This window comes from Tetrao urogallus, assembly GCF_951394365.1.
Source record: "Tetrao urogallus genome assembly, chromosome: 10".
Classification (NCBI taxonomy): Eukaryota; Metazoa; Chordata; class Aves; order Galliformes; family Phasianidae; genus Tetrao; species Tetrao urogallus.
In genome coordinates, this window is record NC_136823.1 from 3124017 (window position 1) to 3141972 (window position 17956).

At 49.4% G+C, this 17956-nt stretch overlaps 1 protein-coding gene across 1 annotated transcript in view; it reads right to left on the reverse strand.

Moving 5' to 3' along the window:
* The window catches only part of RNF123 (ring finger protein 123), a gene marked incomplete at both ends in the record, with an annotated part of 42625 nt that overhangs the window by 22438 nt on the left and 2231 nt on the right, over nt 1-17956 (reverse strand). Inside the window, 23 exons of the mRNA XM_079540131.1 lie at nt 1960-2067; nt 2871-2954; nt 3146-3291; nt 3820-4018; nt 4473-4579; nt 5753-5854; nt 6601-6721; nt 7258-7329; nt 8148-8209; nt 8669-8768; nt 9159-9276; nt 9719-9792; nt 9964-10056; nt 10640-10765; nt 10902-11006; nt 11778-11884; nt 12562-12695; nt 13602-13669; nt 14177-14263; nt 14662-14747; nt 15058-15112; nt 15617-15714; nt 16556-16635. Coding sequence (XP_079396257.1) covers nt 1960-2067; nt 2871-2954; nt 3146-3291; nt 3820-4018; nt 4473-4579; nt 5753-5854; nt 6601-6721; nt 7258-7329; nt 8148-8209; nt 8669-8768; nt 9159-9276; nt 9719-9792; nt 9964-10056; nt 10640-10765; nt 10902-11006; nt 11778-11884; nt 12562-12695; nt 13602-13669; nt 14177-14263; nt 14662-14747; nt 15058-15112; nt 15617-15714; nt 16556-16635 — 2332 coding nt within the window. The remainder of the gene's footprint in view (nt 1-1959; nt 2068-2870; nt 2955-3145; nt 3292-3819; nt 4019-4472; nt 4580-5752; nt 5855-6600; nt 6722-7257; nt 7330-8147; nt 8210-8668; nt 8769-9158; nt 9277-9718; nt 9793-9963; nt 10057-10639; nt 10766-10901; nt 11007-11777; nt 11885-12561; nt 12696-13601; nt 13670-14176; nt 14264-14661; nt 14748-15057; nt 15113-15616; nt 15715-16555; nt 16636-17956) is intronic.

Consider the following 17956-nt stretch of genomic DNA (forward strand, 5'->3'; position numbering starts at 1 on the left):
ACTTCCGTGCCAGCCACTCAGCCACACTCCCCATCTGGAGCAGCGCTGGCTTCCTGCTTCTCTAGCAAAGCTCTGGAGGTCCTAAATCAAAACCAGGAAATTTAAGGGCATCTTTATAACTTTAAGCTCCTAAAATCAGTACCAACTAAGACATAAGAAGAGGAAACGTTGTTTTATATCCTGTGATGCCAAGAAACGCGATGAACACTAGCAGTTTACATAAAAACAGATGGAAGAGAGTTACACTTCAAATGAAAAAACAACAACACCTCAGAGGTACAGATAAGTGATTCCATCTGCCTAGTTCCTCTCCTAAAGTATGCCACTATCATCTTTGGGAGAGCTGTGTGAGTTTGTTCTGTAAATTACACCAAAGGGGAGAAAATCAACTGGATTGAATAAAAGACATCTTTGCCTCAACGCCGGCACACACCTCAGCTCAAGTGTTGTTTTCAACACTTATGATCAGCAATCGTGCAGACAACGTTAAGGTAAAGAGAGCTGTGTGTGATTTTATTAAGACCTGATAATCTAAAAACATTATCTCAGGTATTGCTAAGATGGAAGAAAGCTTACAGCAAGAGGATGGAGAGATGTGTGACAGACAAATAGTGCCTTAACAAGATAAGCCGAAATGGTGTCCCCTGGGGTGTTCTGAAGATGGCATTATCTACCTCAAAATTACGGATGTTTTGCCCTTCCTTTCATCTAACATCAAATCCCACAGCTCAGAGTAAACACACGGTGAATTCCCCAGAGGACACAGCAGCCTCTCCTGCATTCTGACACCTCAGCACAGAGCAGGACTTCCCCGCCGGGCAGAGAGCAGATTCACTCCTTCTCTCCATCAGCAACACTCGTACAGATGTGTCCCTCCCCAGCACGCAGGCCACGTGGATGCTGGAGCCCACTGGGGATACAATTCCATGGGCAAACAGCAGGTACCCATCCTTAATATGACAACAGGTCATCTAGAGACAAGAACGCTGTTTCTGCATGGGCTACTACAGTGCTAACTGATATGCACTGGGAAAGCCCCCCAGCCTTTCAAGAGGGATCCAGGAAGAAAGGTGCATTTTCTGGCAAGCAAAGGCTATGTTCATGTGGCTGGAGAGCTGCCATCCTGTGCCCTGCAGTTGTATTCTGCCAGCGATGGAGGGAACAAGCAAAGAGTTCTGCCTCCACAGCCCTGGCAGATTTGTTCATAGGAGCCACTGCCCTTCCGCTCCCTGTTTACATCCTGGGATATACGCTGGCACTGCATGTTAGAGAAAAGTGTCCTACTCCCCAGAACAAAGAACATACAAACACAGATGGGGTAAGGTAATGTGCAAGGGAACACCAGAGGAGATCTGCAGGGTGTAAGAGCATGAACTGCTTGTGAGAAAAGCAGGACCAGAGATGTTACACCAGAAGATGGTGAATGCGAGGAAGAAGGGACGACTTGTGCTAACAGTCATTGTGGTACTAAATATAAAAAGCACTTGGAAACCAAGTGAAGAAGGGGAGAACATCTGAAAAGGAAACTCCTAAGGGCTGGATGCTGGACATTCCAAGAAGAGAAGCCTTAGTGAGAACTCCCTGTGACAGCACAGCTCAGGGAAATGCTTCACAATAGCTTCTCTGTCTTCTCAGCCTGCCCTAAGAACTGGATGTCCCTTTGGCCTGCATGCTTCTATCTGCACCACAGAGACTTGACTCCCCAAGGAAAAGCCTACAGCACCACACAAAGCTCAGAACAGACTGGGCTGTGTTCTAATGTACCAACCCTGGGGCAGGAGGGAGTCCTGGCCTGAGAAGGAGTCCCAGTGCACAAAGGCACAAACAAGGCCTAGAGATCATCAGCATTGCTCCAGCACCAGCAAAAATATTACTTGTGACGTGTGAGCTGAGCAGCACAGATACAGAGGCACACCTGCTCAATACCTTCTGAGCCACTCACATTAAGTTCCTGCCCACCTTTGAATAGATGGTGACATTTATCCAGGCAAGGCGTCGGCTTAGGTGATTGAGTTTCTCAGAGAAGACCTTCTGGCTCTTCAGCAGCTCCTCATGGATGTCTCTCCTCTGAAAGAGTGCAGAGATGTGAGGGCAGATATCACTTCCACTTATATTATCCTTTTTCAAAGCCGGACAAACAACACAAAAGCAAATACCACCCTGGGGCTAGCTAGGCAGAAGAGAAAGAGGTCAGCTCCCCTTCTGAGGAGGGAGTAGGAATCGGTGCTATAAAAAGCACTTACTGGCCTCAGTTGCAGCCCACAAGGCCTGATGCGGACACTGGTCCTGACAGCTCTAGGATCAACTGCTGTCAGGGGTACTTTTTTAATGCATCACCGGATACATTCTGTCTCCAGCAGCTGGAGAGGACATAAGTGTCCCAAGCTCACCACTGCAGGGTATTTACTACTTGTTTTTTTCTGAACTGTGCTTGTGAATGCCAGATCTAAGGAAAAGTCCCAGCAGCTCAGACAGAAGTGCAGTAGCTGTGAATTGGATTGGAAGCTGAAGTGGATTGGAAGGTCTCCTCTGGACAGGAAACCTTTTCAAATCCTAAGTCACAGCTGTGGGGTACCCCTAGTCCCAACTTCAGGAGAACGGATCTGAGCTGCCTGCAGCACTTGAAGGTTTGCAAACTCTCACAGTGCCTGTGAGAAGTTGAAGCAGTTGCTTCAGTGCCTCTGTTTCTTGAAGCAGTGGTACAATTGGTTGGCACAGCATGAAATGTGGCTGCCAGCTCCAGGCACGAGTTACTACTCCAACAAAACATTTCCAGCTTCGCTGCTGGAAATCATGCACCGTGCTTCAAACTTTTTGCCAGGTACTGAGGAGCTTCCAGAGAAAGAAGCTGGATGTCCAGAAACACTTACTCTCTTTGGGCAGCGGCTGATTTTTTCCTCTGTGTCTTTCAGTGCCATAGCATACTCATTCACATCATCTGACACACCAACCATCTGAAAAGCAAGCAGATTCCAACAAAACATGAGGGCATTTATTTCCCCACACACAAAAGCATGCAATCTGATCCCCCGTGGGAGCTGGGAGAAGGAAAGAACACACAGTCTCTAAGCAAGCAGAAAACAGAGTCAGTACAGTAGTGACAGAGACTGGGAGAATGGATGCCTGCAAAGCACGTGCTGCTTACCTTCCCAAGCTGCTGGTGGACACTGAGGTTGTACATCATCACTATCCCATCCAGGACTTCCAGGAGGGAGTTCTCTGTGATGGGCTGGTCTGGCTCCTCTGGAGGTCTCCCCAGTAAGAGACCCTCATTTCCATTGCTGCCTTCAACTGCAATCCATCCCCAAGACAGGAGAGAAGTTCTCAACAAGGCATTTTGGCACCACAGCTCCTGCCTGCGCCTCTCTCAAGCCAATGACCAGAACCCTGCAGTATATCTGCAACACACCACTCCTTCCCTAGACACACAAACACGCCGTCCCACCTCGCTGTGTGCATCAAGTTGACCTGCCAGATCTGCTCTAACAGACTGAAGCACATTTCAGAGACTTTGCCTGGCCCCACCAAGGGAGCAACAACTACAGCGCTGCCTCCAAACTACCTTCCTGCCAAGTCATGCTATTCTTACAGGAGCCAAGGCAGCACCTCCTTGCATACAGAGTGCAAGAACATCAAGAGTGTTATGCTCAGGATAGCAAAGTGGTTAACTGTGGACTTTGTGGGTCTCAGCAGGCCCTGGGAAAGGGAAGGAGCAATGCTGGAAGTAAACAGATTGCTTTCCTCTCAAGAGCAGGGGGAGCTGAAGAGGCTGTTCTCCCAGGGACCAGCTGGGCCATGCTAGCATGCAGAAGTACTCACTGTCCTCCTCTGTACGCTGTTCCACACTTAGAGTGCGTACTTTGACCTTCTCAAGGGCACCAAGAGGTCGCCGTGGGTTCATCAGGCTGACGGCCGCTGTGCTGAGGAAACGGTTGGCACGGCCCAGGGTGGGAGAGCTGAGCCAGCCAGGTCTGGCAAGAGCTCCACCAATGGCTAGGGTGGCAGAGGGACGCTGAGACTGAGAAGAAATTAAGGGAGAAAAAGTTCTAGCTGTTATGCTGCTCGCTATGGCTCCTTTTTTTCCCTGCAGGGATTTTGGTACAGATGCACAAGGGCTACTGGAAAGGGAGATGATGCTCAGTTAGCTGATGTGTGTTCCTTCATCTGGGGCACTTGTCAGGCACCAGCAGCACATCTGCACAGCAAGAAGCTGCTCTGCCTACAGCTGCCATGCCCTCCTTTAAAAGTAAGCATCAAGAGTTTTCACAGAGGAGAGGGCCACATTCAGATCAAGGGATAGTTACAGTGCAGAGAAAATTTGTCTGCTCAGACTTGGTGCACCTAGGTCCTTGGTGATCTGCCACAAGTTGTTAACCTGGCTGCCCACAGGCTGGTTACAGTCCTGGACCAGACACTGCTTTCCCCCTAAACAAGCTAGAGGTTAAGCTTGCTGCCCAGCACCAGTGGCTCACCTGTGCTGCTGATGTTGCTGATTCCTCATCTTCATCCAGATCATCCATAGTCACTGCCTGCAGCTCCGCAGGGTCAATTAGGACATTGGCTTTTGCAGCCAGGTCATCTGCAAAGAGCACACCAGAGCAGCTGTGAATGCACAAGTTACCTGTCATAGCCCTAGGTTCATTCTCTTTCCTGCTTCTCAGCAGTAGAGAAGCAGCCAGCGAGGTTGGATGCTGCATCAGAACAGACTCACTTCCCCCCAGCTCACCTCTCCCTACAGAGTGGATACCAAACAATGACAGATATTGCTCCTTTCTGTTCCTATCCCTACCAGCAACAAACAGAACAACCAAAGAACCAGGAGGCAATGAACAGGGCCAGAGACAGGGAAGTTATTTCAGGGCCTGAGACCACCTGCTGAGCCTCCACTCCTCCAATCTGCTGCCCCATGATTATGTCCCCAGATCACTAAGACTGCAGGTCCCTTCACAGCCCAGAGGAAGGCTGTCAGATGGCTATGCTGTACAAAGCCTGAACACGCTTTCTTGTCCATAGTCCTGGGTTTAAAGCGGTCCAGAAAGAACCTGGGGCTGTTGCTACTGCTTGCCTGGAGTGGTACAGCAAGTCAAACCTGGGTATCTCTTATACCCAGCTGTGTAGAAGTGTGCAGGCTTTGACACAGCCCTTGGCTGTGATGCAGCAAGAGCACTTCCCCAGCAGGTATTCCCAGGCTCCCTTCCTGCCATAGGCAGAAGCGGAATCCTTGTGGGACTGCTTGAGTTGGACTCCCATCTTACATCTGCAGATCTGGCATGTTGTGCAGCTGCAGCAAGGGGGGCTGGAGTGGCAGATTCACCAGGGCAAATGGCAAAGCTAATACCAGGGTACCTGGGGTTACCCTGACACAGAGAGGGAATGAGACTCTGCTCAGCATCTCTCCACTGTCCCCACCGTCCACCATAATGAGTTTGGGGCAGAGAATAAAAGCACATCAAGAAAATCAGGACAGGAGTTCAGAAAAAAAGTTTCCAACTGACCACTCAGAATGGAGCCTGCAATTAGGAGAAGACAAATTAGTGTCCAAATCACGGATATAAAAAGCTGTTAACTTAAAGGACGCTCCACCCCAGAGGGATGCTGCCTTCTCTAGAGTAACTTGCATCACATCAAAATTCAAGTCTCCTCTCCCTACATTTAATCACATGTCATTACCCATAGCTCCCTCCTTGGGATATCTCCTTGGTGAACTTCAGCCAGGACCTGTGGTAAAGCTTCTGGAAGTCAGAGCACTTACCTTTCAGAGTCTTCTTGAGGTGAGACAGAAGACCTCCGAGTCGCTGAAGGTCAAAATAATCCACCTTCCCATTATAGAAAAGTTGGGGAGGGACATATGCCTCTGAAGTAGATAAGGAAACTTGTTTGTCCCATCAGATCCATACACAGGACCCCCACACATACATTAACACCAACAGGTAAGTCCTAAGACAGAGCCCAGGGCCCAGGCTGGTGCTGCACCAAGAGACTGCTTCTGTTGTTCCAAGAACACAAGCCATAGAGGTAGAGGTAACTTCCATAACAAAGCAAGCACTGGATGCACGTCAAAGCAGGAGGCAACAAGGCTTCCAGCCCTTCATCCCGCCCAGTCCCAGTCACTGGGGAAAACCAGATCCTTTGTAAACTCTTCAGCTCTCACCTATCTACTCTAACCTGAGCTGGAGTCCATTACATCCCACAAGGTACTGTAAGGCACTCAATGAATCTGAAGAAAGAGTAAGCCCAAAGTAAGCAAAGAGATAGATAAAGCTGGAAGTAAGAGTGGGAAAGCAACGGCCATTGATTTGGTTTCTCCTTAATCCCACAGAAATCCCTGTGAAAACTGGCAAATACATTTCCCTGTACTTTAACTATTGAGATCACAGTATAGATATTCTTTTGCAAGTCTCAAATTGTCCAGAATAGGTCTGGGTGTTCATGGGATTAGATCTGCACATAGGAATTTCCCAGGATCTACAGGCTCAGGGCGCAGAAAGCATCAGCACCCATGAGAAACACAAAGCTTTCAGCATCCTGGAGAGCAGTGCCAGGAAACAAACCCTGTCCCAAACACAGAAGTGTCCTGCTAGCTTCTCCTCCAGGCCTTACCTTCGCTGCTCAGCGCAGCAGGTGCCTTTGCCTTGTGGCCATCCCAGAAGAAACGCAGGGCAGCAATGAGCCGGTGCAGGAAGCACACCATGTACTCTGGTGGGCACAACACAGTCAAGTTCTAGGGCAACAATGAGAGTTCAGCCATTAGGGCAGCTGTGAAGGTGCTTCTTAGTTCTGGTGGCCACGTGGGCCAGGCAGAAACTTCCTGCTCTCAGTCCTGCTGAAAGCACATGCACCCGTTTGCAAAAAGCACCTCTGGTTTCCAGCACCGGGATGGAGCCCAGCGCTGATGGCACCTAGCTGCTTCCACCTCTGGAAAACCCCTGGCCCTACAGTAACAAGCTGGTGTGATGGGAGGATGGATACCTCGTGCTCTGCCTCTGAAGGTGGGCTGCTCGTTAACGCAGAGAGGCTGGTGAGGAAAGGGCTTCCTGCAGTAATGATAATATCCCCACCTTCCTTAGCTGCAGGCCATCAGCCTGAGCCAAGGCCAGAAGAGCGGTCCTCACCCAGGTGGTGAAGAGGATGCTCTATCTAGGTATCAATTGCTCATCTGCTGGAAGCAGCTCAGCCAAAAGGGCAAGAGCTCCCACCCCAAAGGTACCAGAGAGCTCTTCAGGTGAGGCCTGTGGGAAGGCTGTCCCTCTGACTTACCCCTCTATTGCTAGCATTTTCCTGAAGAAACTTGCGGAATTTGTTCAGGAAGATGTATCTGGATGCTTCCCCCTGGCAGGAGGAAAAGCAGGTGGTGAACTCACAGGGAAAGGAACTCCCAGAGAAAGGCATTAACTGTCCATCTCTGTCATGTTTGCTCAGGGACGCATCTGGGCTTCAGGCACGTAAGGTAGAGGGGCTCTGTATATTTTTCCATATTAATTAGGCAGATCTGCAGCATTACGCTACATCAGTGGGTACCCAGAACATCTGCAACAAGGTCTGGGCCTGCAGCAATGCCTGAGTCCTCGTGGGGTCCAAAGCTGCCGAGAAACAGAGCTGTATATGCTTGGGAGCTACATTCAGCAAGAGAAAGCAGTTGACCCAGCTACCACCATTGCTGGAGCACCCATGAGCAGCCTGTGGACCACTGTTTTGCAGTGTTGTGTCTTCTGAGGCCCATACTGGGAGGCACCGACGACGGCCAGAAGATGCACAGCTTTATGCAGCTGAACATCCTCCACCTGCTCTGTAGAGGCACACACTCACACGCCTGCCATTTCTCTTCTCTCTGGAATTAGTATTAATTGTGAGGGTAGAATGTACTGCAGTCAGACTGTGTCTGCCTAGTTCAACAGAAACACAAGGCTGGCCCAGGTGCAGCTCATGTCATCACTCAACACTGGCAAAGCATCTGAGACTATCTATGATTCTGTGATTCCATGATACCCCTTTAAACAGAGCCCAAAAACTGTTTCTGCAGTTCAGCCTGCCTTACTAGATCAATTAGTGAACTGCTTCTGAGGACAGAACGTCTCCACAGCTGCACTTCTGTACCTTACAAGTCCTGGGATGCAGAGATAATGTAGCAAAAAATCCAGAATGCTTACCCCTCCTCTGTCCTTGTTGTTCAGCAGCAGCTTCAGAATTTGAACCTGGAGACCTTCCACCACTAAAACAGAGACACAGCAGTTTGCAGTTTGGACAGTAACAACTGGAAAGCAACTGCCCATGCTAACTCCACCAGTGCCATCAGGAGAAAGACCACCACCCCAGCACAAAGAACGAGGTCCAGCAGAATGCTAGCCCCATCACTGGGATAATTTTCTCCTTCTCCACCCAGCAATAAATCCATTCCCAGCTGATAAACAATGCCCCTAAAGGTGGGTTTTGCTTTGCTCACAATGCCTGGCAGAGTGCTGCATATGTGGGCAGTGGGGACCCAACACTTGAACCCACCCACCAGGTGACAGTGGCCATGGCTGGCCTCTGCCTCTGCAGTGCAGCCTTTGTGATGGGAACACAGCTGCATGTCAGGTCTGGAAGGCGATTTGGAAACAGCTCATGGGTTGATCCCTCTGGCTGCACACAAAGAATGGGATCTTGGCAATCTCTCTCCTTCCTCACAGACCTTCAATGCGCTTCTTGAGCCGCTGGCAGCCTCTTTCATACGCCCGCCGCCTCAGTCTTTCCTCAGCACTCTCCTCCTTCACCTCCTTACTCTCCTTGCCCTGGTTAAGGAACAGGCAGAGATTAGGAGGAGTACATAGCACGGGGCAGCATCCTGCCAAAGCAGAAGAAACACACTGAAACAAGGCATGAGTGTGTGGACACAAGCACACCTAACCGGCCCTCCTTGGCCTTGTAACAAATCAGGGCAGGAGGTCTTCTAAGGATACACAAGCCTATCTGCAACTTCTTTGGCTCTGTGAGGTCCCCTTCCAAATCTGATGCCATGGAAAACTGTCACCTCCCCAGCCCTGAAACACACACTCTAACAGGAGACGACAGGGCAGCAGAGGGGCACAGCTTCCACACAGCTCTGCTGGGTTTCCCCTTGTTAAAGGGCCCACAGACTACCGAGATCCTTTGGTCTCCTTAGCCCATGTGCCCCGACTCACCTCCTTGGTGAAGCGGTTTGGCCACCACGTGGTGGGAATGAGCTCCTGCAAACCAGCCTCCTCCACACGCAGCGGGCTCTTAATGTAGAAGAACACAACTGAACGGAGCACATCAAAGCTGCAGCAAAGTTAAAGGAAGCACAAGAAGCTGAGGCAGAGAAGGGATGGGGTTTGTTTTCAGAGCTGTAGTAAGAGACCCCTCTCCAAAACCACTCAAAGCTCTGCCAAATCCAGAGCCTCCTTCTCCTGGGAGAAGCCTCTTGCACTCAGCACAGGAGCAGCCCAAATGCTGGCACGGCAGTTAGTCAGCTCTGAAAGGAGTTAGAGCAGTGGTCTGCCCTAATGCCTAAGGACATCAGAGAAGCGGGTCAGGTACAAATGAAGATGTGACCCTCATGGCACTGCTTCCTGCCAGGACTTTGAGGAGACTTGAGAAATGAGAAACGACCTCTCAAAGATGGGGTGGCTTCTGCCTCCTGGGCTCTGCTAATCCTTGCAGTCTCCTTGGCTGCATTATTGAGGGCAGGGAGAACAGAGGACTGAGGAGGCACAAAGGATACAGAACATTGCTGAGGAGATATTTCCTGGATTTCTCATGCTTCAAGACTGCAATGGTGAGCCGGAGGTAGTGAATCTAGGAAATGAGAAGCAAAACTGACTCATCTACAGAGGTACAGTGGGACAGAACTGCCACTGCTAGATCAAATAACTGCAGATAATCCAAAACATTAGGGACCTTTGGACAAGGGAACATAACGGAAGCTGGCTAGTCGCAGATTCCTGGAGACTCAGAAGTGCAACTCACTTGTAATCCTAGGTCTGGGATGATAGGAGAGAACCTGTAGGCCCGCAGCAGTGACATCAGTAGCTGCTTGAGGCACTCGTGCACTTCATATTCCTAGAAAACAAGAAACAACAGCAATGGGATGATGTCAGGAACAGCCATTGTTCCCACAGTGCAGCTTTGGAAGGATGCAGCATTTACTTCTGTATTGAAAACACAGGCACTCTGAACCCACAGCATTTGCTCACCTTACTCAACAGGAGAGTGTGAGCAGTGGTTGCTGCTACCACTTTACTACAGGGGAATAAGCTTCTGTGCAAGTAAAACCAACCCAGTGGACAAGCCAAAGTCCCAGGTCCTATTTGGCTGAGCTGAGTCACCTCTCCCCACAGCCTCCAAACCGCAGCCCTGGCAGAATCAATCCAGAAGGGAAAGACAAGCTACTCTTGTTAAATGTGATGGTGGAGGAACTGCCTTGTTGAGTCCAACTGACAGCCAACCAGTGGGACAAATGCTGTCTCTTCTACAATCTTGGCACTCCCACCAGCAAGCAGATTTGGCTTCACTTGGTCTCAGGAAGAGAGTGTCTACCGCAAAACGGGATCTCGTCACCAGGAAGGCAGAGAAGTTGATCACTACCAGCATGTTCCAGTGAGTGCTCCTATTCTAAGCACCTCACAGCACTCTAACAACTCACCTCCATGAGAAGCCACATGAGATCCAGCAGCTGCTGAATAAGGGGATGGGCCTCCACTGCCCCTCCTCGCTCCAGGATGCTCAACAGGAAGGTCATGAGCACATCTTCCACCAGGTACACCTTGCACTGCAGGAAGACAGGCAAGTCAACAGCCTTCCAAGGCAGAATCACTTCCCAGCAAAGACTGAAGCTTGATTTACATCCCTTTGCCAGCATGAAACCAGATACCTACAGAAGCTTGCAAAGAGCAGGCAAAACTCACCATAAGAGGGGAGAAATAATTGAAGATGTGGGCCAATGTAATCAGCACTGTGGGTTCTCCCTGCAGCTGCCACATGGATGCATCCTTCTCCACCAGCTTCCCCTCCTGCAATGACAAACCCAGAAAAACACAGCTTGGTGCCTGCCCAGTCCACCTCTGCACTGAGTGTACCAGGGGACTGGAGCAGCCACTGCTTGCTAGAATTGGGCTAAAAAGCTTGAATGTGGCAATTTAGGAGGCAGAGCAGCGGCTCATGCCTCCATAGAGCTGTAGTGCTGTCCACGTGTCACTATCAGTCACATGCATGTACCTTGACAATCTGTTTTTCCAAATGAAAACTCGTTTTCTGAGTGCACGTCATTACTTGCAAATGGGAATCTCTGCAGAGGAGGTCAACAAGTGAACGGGGCTTCCAAGTAAACTGAGACTATAACAGAGAGCATTCCCTGTGCTTTGGGCATGAACAGAACATCTCTCACCCTCGAGGAAAAAAAGACTGGTTTGTACTGAACGTGGGTACAACCAAAACAGTTCTCATGGCAGAGAGCGTGACCCCGTCACTGCACCAGGACATCAGGAGAATGTCCTGCAAACCAATCTCTTTCCAGGCTGCAAAATCAAGTGCAGGAATTCTGAACCCAACAAACATCATCTCTTGGAAGGAAACTTTGTGGGACTGAGGGCAACAAGGCCCAGTACGATCTAACTGAAGCCTTAGGGTGGAACTATTAGGAATGCCATTTTGCAAATCAAAGACCAGAGATGTTATGCCCCCATGTAAAGCACATAAGTGTCAGGAAAAATCTGAGCACGTTCACAGTGCAGAACCACATCTCCTGGCACGACGTCCCAGAGCCACCCAGCAACATCACCTACCGTCACATCAATCCCAATATGGATCACATTCTTCAGGAAGCCCAGCAGCCTGCGAGCCTTCACGAGGTCTGCAACAGGAGGGTCTTGCAAGGGGCGGTAGCCTTCCACTGGATAAGTGGGCAAGTGTTAAGGTAAAATGCAATCAGATTCGTTCAGGACTTGTTTATCTGAGCAAAGTGTCTGTTTTATGGTATGCACGCCTACGCCAGAGTTCAAGGCAAAGTGCACTTCTGAGTGCACAAGCCACGAGATCTTCCCCTCGACACTGCGGGTACCAAATACTTCCCTCACTGCTTCTGATCAGAAAGGAGCCTCCATGACAGCTATCAAGGGGCACATTCAGGACTGCTGCAGGTCTCAGCTTTCACGCAGAAAGGCAGCATGCAACGCTTCTGCTATGCTAGCGGTCCTGCACGGCTGAGAGATTGAACAGACCCAAAGCCAAGAGGTTCAGAAGCACAGAAGGGTTTCCAGGTCTGGAAAGTGACATTTTCTAGGATCTGAATGCCTGGAAACAGGCAGCTCCTGGCTTGAAGCATTAGCTGTTGATTCAGAGCTTAAAGTAAACTCAATTTCAGCAACTGCTAGTGCCAGCAAAGGTGACTTTGGGCCCTGCAGCTGTGGTCCAGCTGAGGGATGTCTGCTTCTTCTCTCCTTGATCCTGCTCTGAGCAGAAGTGCTAAGAGAAGAAAGTGAACTGCACTCAGACACAGATACTCCACAGCCTCCATAGATGGTCTCAGGGCAGGCTCTTCTCCCTTCAGATCTCCTCTCCCCACAACCAAAGGATATCGAAGTGGACGGCTTCCAAAGTTAAAAGCAACAGACTCTTTGAATGAGAGACTGATGGCAGGGAAGTAAGCCATTCCAGCACCTCTCGTGATGTTATCAAAAGCAGTTCCTAGAGAGATGCCGTTTCTGAAAGAAGAAAAGCCCACAAGACTTTAGCCACAGTCAAAGGGTTTTGTGGTCCAGCAGGCAATTCATGTGTCTGCACTCCCCTCTCAGCGACCTGCCAACACAGCCATCACAGTCATTCCTACTTCTAAACACCTGTAACCTGGCAGATGTGCAAACACCACAGTGCTGCTCAGCAACTACCTTGGGAATCACAGCCGAATTATCATCTGCATAGAATGGCATGGAAAGGCATTGGACTCAGCACAGTATGAAGAGCCCTGCTCAGCTCCAAGGGCAACCCAAATCCTTACAGGGTGTGTGATTACCAGGACATTTTAAAGGCAGGTGGCACTTATGGCCTCATCCACTTGACACTGATAGAAATAGAAGGATAATGGTCTTAGTCCACTCTTCTTGAAAGACGATGGCAGCATCTGACAGTTTTTCATTCCAGCTGACTTGTCTCAGGCTGTAGTTTCGGGCCTGGGAACAATTTGTACTCAGGTTGGCCATTGCTCGCTGTCCAGTGGAAATGGAGGCTGGAGATTTATCACATTTATTACACTTCCCTCCAACTATAGCACAGGCAATGTCTACACTTGCCATGAGAGCAATCAGTGGGGCTCAGCCAACTGTAGTATTAAGCATCCCAACATGTGCCTTCTCCTTCAAAATCCCAGCAAACTTTACAGCTATTTAGGAGCTTGAGCACTCTTCTAACAACTGCTCTCACCCAAACTTAGGAGACTCCAAAGCTCACTTAGATGGCTTCTCAAAACAAAGAAGAAAAGCAGAAGCTGGAGCTAACAAGGAACATAAAGGGGAGGAGGAAGAAAGAGGGATCAGCAACCTGCTGAGCAACGAGGAAACATGTAGATTATATGCAGCCATTCACAGAACAGGGAACTGGGCAAAGATGCTTACAGGCAGAAAGCAATAGTGCCTTCCTCAAGGTCTATCAGACAGCTGACGATGTCTCCTGCAGCCCAAGACTGCATTAAAAGGAGAAAAAAATATGTTAGACACATACCCAGCAAGTTCCCACATCAGAAGAAGGACTGTAAGGCCAATCAGTCCCTTATGATTCAGGGAAGAAGGAGTGGCAGCTCCTTCTGCCAGCAGCTCACACTGCATTTTCAGACACTTCTGGAAGCCTCTGGATGGGATTTTCTTTCTTCCTTTGAGCATTAGGAACACGCATAGGATCAGAGGAATGCTTATCCCAACACTGCATCATCCTCTGATGCGCTACAAAGAACCAGAGCCTTTCAGACATCACCAGCAGCACCGTGCTGGGAATCAATCTGCCGGGCTGCCAAACAAAGCATCCACACAGGGTGCCCAGCACCCCTCAAGTACAAATCAGTGCTGGCACACAGCCTCCCCAGGAGCAGACTGAAGCTGGAAGCACAAATCAAATGTTTTCCACAGGGCCCAGCAGAATCCAGTGAGCAGGAGACACCTGCTTTCTTTTTCCTTCCCGGAAGGACAGTACTCACTTTGCCATAGTTGGTAGTGGTCACGTTCCACTTGCGCACCCTATTGCCATCATACGCATAGGAATCTGGTGTATCTCCAACTCCTTCCTGCATCACAGGATCAAAGAGGAGACTCAGAAGTGGACAAGCACAAAGGATCCCTCTCATTGCAAGAGCAGCTTCAACGGGGAGACCGGCAGACAGGGAGCACAGCTGACAGCAGACACGGTCTGCCCTTGGCCTGCGATCTTTGTCTCTCTTCCCTACTAACATTTGGGTTAGAAAAAGAGCACTGCTACATTACACCTCCAAATCCCTGTCAAAGCAGCCCCCCAGGATGTTTGTCACCCTCCCTCTCAAGTGCTGCAGAGTGACAAGATAGTGAGACTCTGCAGATGGCAAACCTTCCCGGCACCAAACATCCCACCCAGTGCCTGACAAGAGCTGGCCTGGGCCTGCCTCCCCCAGGCAAAGAGGAGGAACACCGAGCAGCCGAGTGACACTACCTCCTGATTAAATCTGCAGTTGAGAGTACACCAGCCAATCTGCATGAGTCCCTGGGAGGAGATAAGCACCTCATAAATCCATTTCCCTGAAAAAAAACCAGAGAGACCACACAGTAAATCCGTGCCACTTGACTCACTGTTAGAGGAGTAGAATGTGATGCAGTTCCCATAGAAAATAACCTGGCGCACAAAGCGTATTTGCAACATCCCCAGGACTCCCCTCCCAGCTCTTCACTTGGGCACCACACAATTCTCCACCCTCCTGACTTCCTGAAAAACCAGCAGGTGAATTTGGGAAGACAGAGCTTTGGAACTGCAACATATGCAAGATTTCCTGTGCTCTCCATGCGTTCTTCCTGGGATCTTAACCAAAGCATCACCCACTTATCTTCTTACCTTTGTACACGCACGTTGTGGCCCTGATAGAGCCAAAGTTACTGTGGCCAATCACCTGGACCAATAAACAGAAGATTTTACAAAGTTAGGCAATAAGGCCTCAAACCCAAAGTGTAGTGAAGAATATCAGCTGGCGAACCAGCAGGAAACTGACAGAGACAAAGGAGAAAGGAAAAAGTACAGCAGCACAGCCTGGCCTCAGCTTGTTCTCACTGTTAAACAACATAACAAGAAAGGAAGGAAGAGGCAGCCACTGGAGGGAGGGACAGAAAAGTTTTTGCCATCCCCTCCTCTTGCTTAGCCAAGCTCTTCTGTGAGCCATTGGGCCAGCGTAACACTTCCCCACCCTTGCAGCTCCACTCAGAGCTTGCTAAGACTTGGGGGTACTGCTAGACCTTTTCCCAGGAGAGATCATTTCCTCCAGGACTCCTCAGCTTTTTGAGTACATTCCATTTAACAACACACTACAAAGGCAGTGAAAGGGACCTGCCATGACAAACAAACCGAGAGCTTTTAGTCTCACAAGCCCATTTCCTGCAGCAGCCAGCATCACACTCACCCCAAGTAAGTCATCATCAACCAGCAGGAGCCCCTCAAAGCCACTCGTGTGGTCCAGCACCACAGTAGAGGGACCGAGCCGGCCCTCTGTTAACTGATCTGAAACAGAGAGTTGCAGACAACTTGTCAGAAAAAGATGTGCAGGATTTAAAGGTAGCTTTGAAGTGTCGCCAGATAGACTGCAATGGTACCTGAATTCTGCACTCAGTGTTACACACATCAGACCGTGAGAACTTCAGGAAAGAACTTCAGGACACCCATGAGATCTAAAAGGAAGCTTGCACAGCAACAGCCTAGGCCTGAGCTAAGCAGCAGTCAGGTCATAAATGATAAAGGCTTCATTTATGAAGCCTTCATGTCATCTGAAAGTTTTCTCTCTGCAAAGTTCAAAGGTCAAACTCTGAGCCAAACGTTTGGCCAGCGTACCACATAACTGAGGGCAAGCTCTGCCTGTGGTCTGCAAGAAAAATGCTTTGTAGGAGAAGAGCCAGGATGCATCCTGCCACTTCCTACCTCGTTCAGGGAAACAGATGCTAGCAAGAACAGAGGCAACAGGCTGAGGCCCTAACCAGACACCCACAGCGGAGACCCATGGACAGAAATCATCTGCAGGCCTCTATGATTTCCAGTGAGGACAGCACTCCTCACAGCTGGTCATGGCAAAGGCTCTGCACGTCGCTATCATTGAAATATATCCAACTACTGCTCCAAAGCTGCTTTTTCAGGCATTGCCACCTGGAAACTGGCCTCCTCCATCAACAAGCAGACCTGCTTGAGGGCTGTCTGATGGGCTGCTAGCAGGCAGGATGAACAGGGGCAATAAATTAGAGCACAAGATGGCAGAAAACTGCTTACTCAGGGAACTGTGTTGCATGACATTACTTGTCCCCCCCCAGTCAGACAGCACGAACACAGACTGCAGGCATCTTGTGCCTCCTACCTTGGCTGTCTTCAGAGCCATTCTCCTCTGCTAGCAACCGGTCGAGGTGCTCCTGCAGGTTCTGGAACGTCAGGTGCTTTCTAGGGAATAAACACACACAGGAGCACTTCAGAAAGCTCTGCCTTCAAGTTTTAAAGCATTTCAGTGTCAGCATGGGGTCGTGTTGACACACGAACCAGGAAGCTCTGTTGATCTGAGTTTCTTGTCATGGATCTGAGGAATTTGCTGACCGGCATCCCGGTGCGATGGACGAACCAAGAACCAAATAGGTGCGAACAAATGAAGCAGTTAACAGAGGATCCTTCAGTCTTCAGCCTCCTAAGGAGTATTTTGCCAGCCTGTACTGGCAATAAGTAAAGGCTGGGACATTGCTGAGGCTGGCATCATACAAACACAGCACAGGACAGGATTTAGTTCTTTTCCCAAGTACTTCATAATACAAAACCAGAAAGAAGATCGTATCAGCAGCTGTAGCAGCTCAGACAGAGGTCAAGCTCGCCCAGCATCATCGCCATGAGAACAGCCAAAAACATCCTGTCTTCACACTTTGTGTAATAAAGTAAAATGCCTCGCCAACACCCTCCAGTCTACCACTGCAGAGACCTTCCACACAGACCCTCTCAGTTCTCTCGTCTTGAGATTGGCTCACTTACTTACTCCTTGTACAGCAGACCTTCCAGACTTATGGCTGTTGCTCTTACCCTTCTTCTCCGCAGCTCCAAGATAGCCTTTTGGAGCTGGTGCAACCACAGCAAGCTAATCAAGATGAGGGTTGACCACAAATTCATTCTGTGGCATAATGACTTTCCTTTTCCCTTTGCTAACAATCATTTACTTTCCATCTGTTTTTTTTCCCTAACTTACTGAAGAGTTCATCTCCCTCCTGTCTCATTCCTATGCAGCAGAAATCAGCCCAGATCCCACTACTTTATGTGTAAAGTTGGGGCTGCTCCCCTTTCACTACATCACTTTGTAATAGCAGCAAACTTTGTCATTTCATGCTCTTTTCCTTTTAAAACTTCCCAAAGATTAACAGAACAGCACTGCTTGTGTTGTGTTTGTGGCACCATCGTGATTTCCCTTTATTACTGTGAGAATTGCTGGCTTTTCATATCCTGGTTCCCATTTCCACTCATCTGTGGAACAACCATTCCAATCCTTTGGGACCAGGTGCTTTTTGAAGAAGTGGTGAGAGATGTTCTGAAAGTCCAGTGGATGTGAAGATGCACAGAAGCAGAACCAAAGAAGCAGCTTTGGATTGGCAGGAGAGAGTGGCTTCAGCAAAGCAGCTGTATCAGCAGCTAGCATGGAGAAGGAGTGCAGGAAAGAGGCAGAAGAGCACGAGACAGATGGAGAGGAGACAGCCAGAGAGGTTTACAACGAGCTCCCCAAAAGACAACA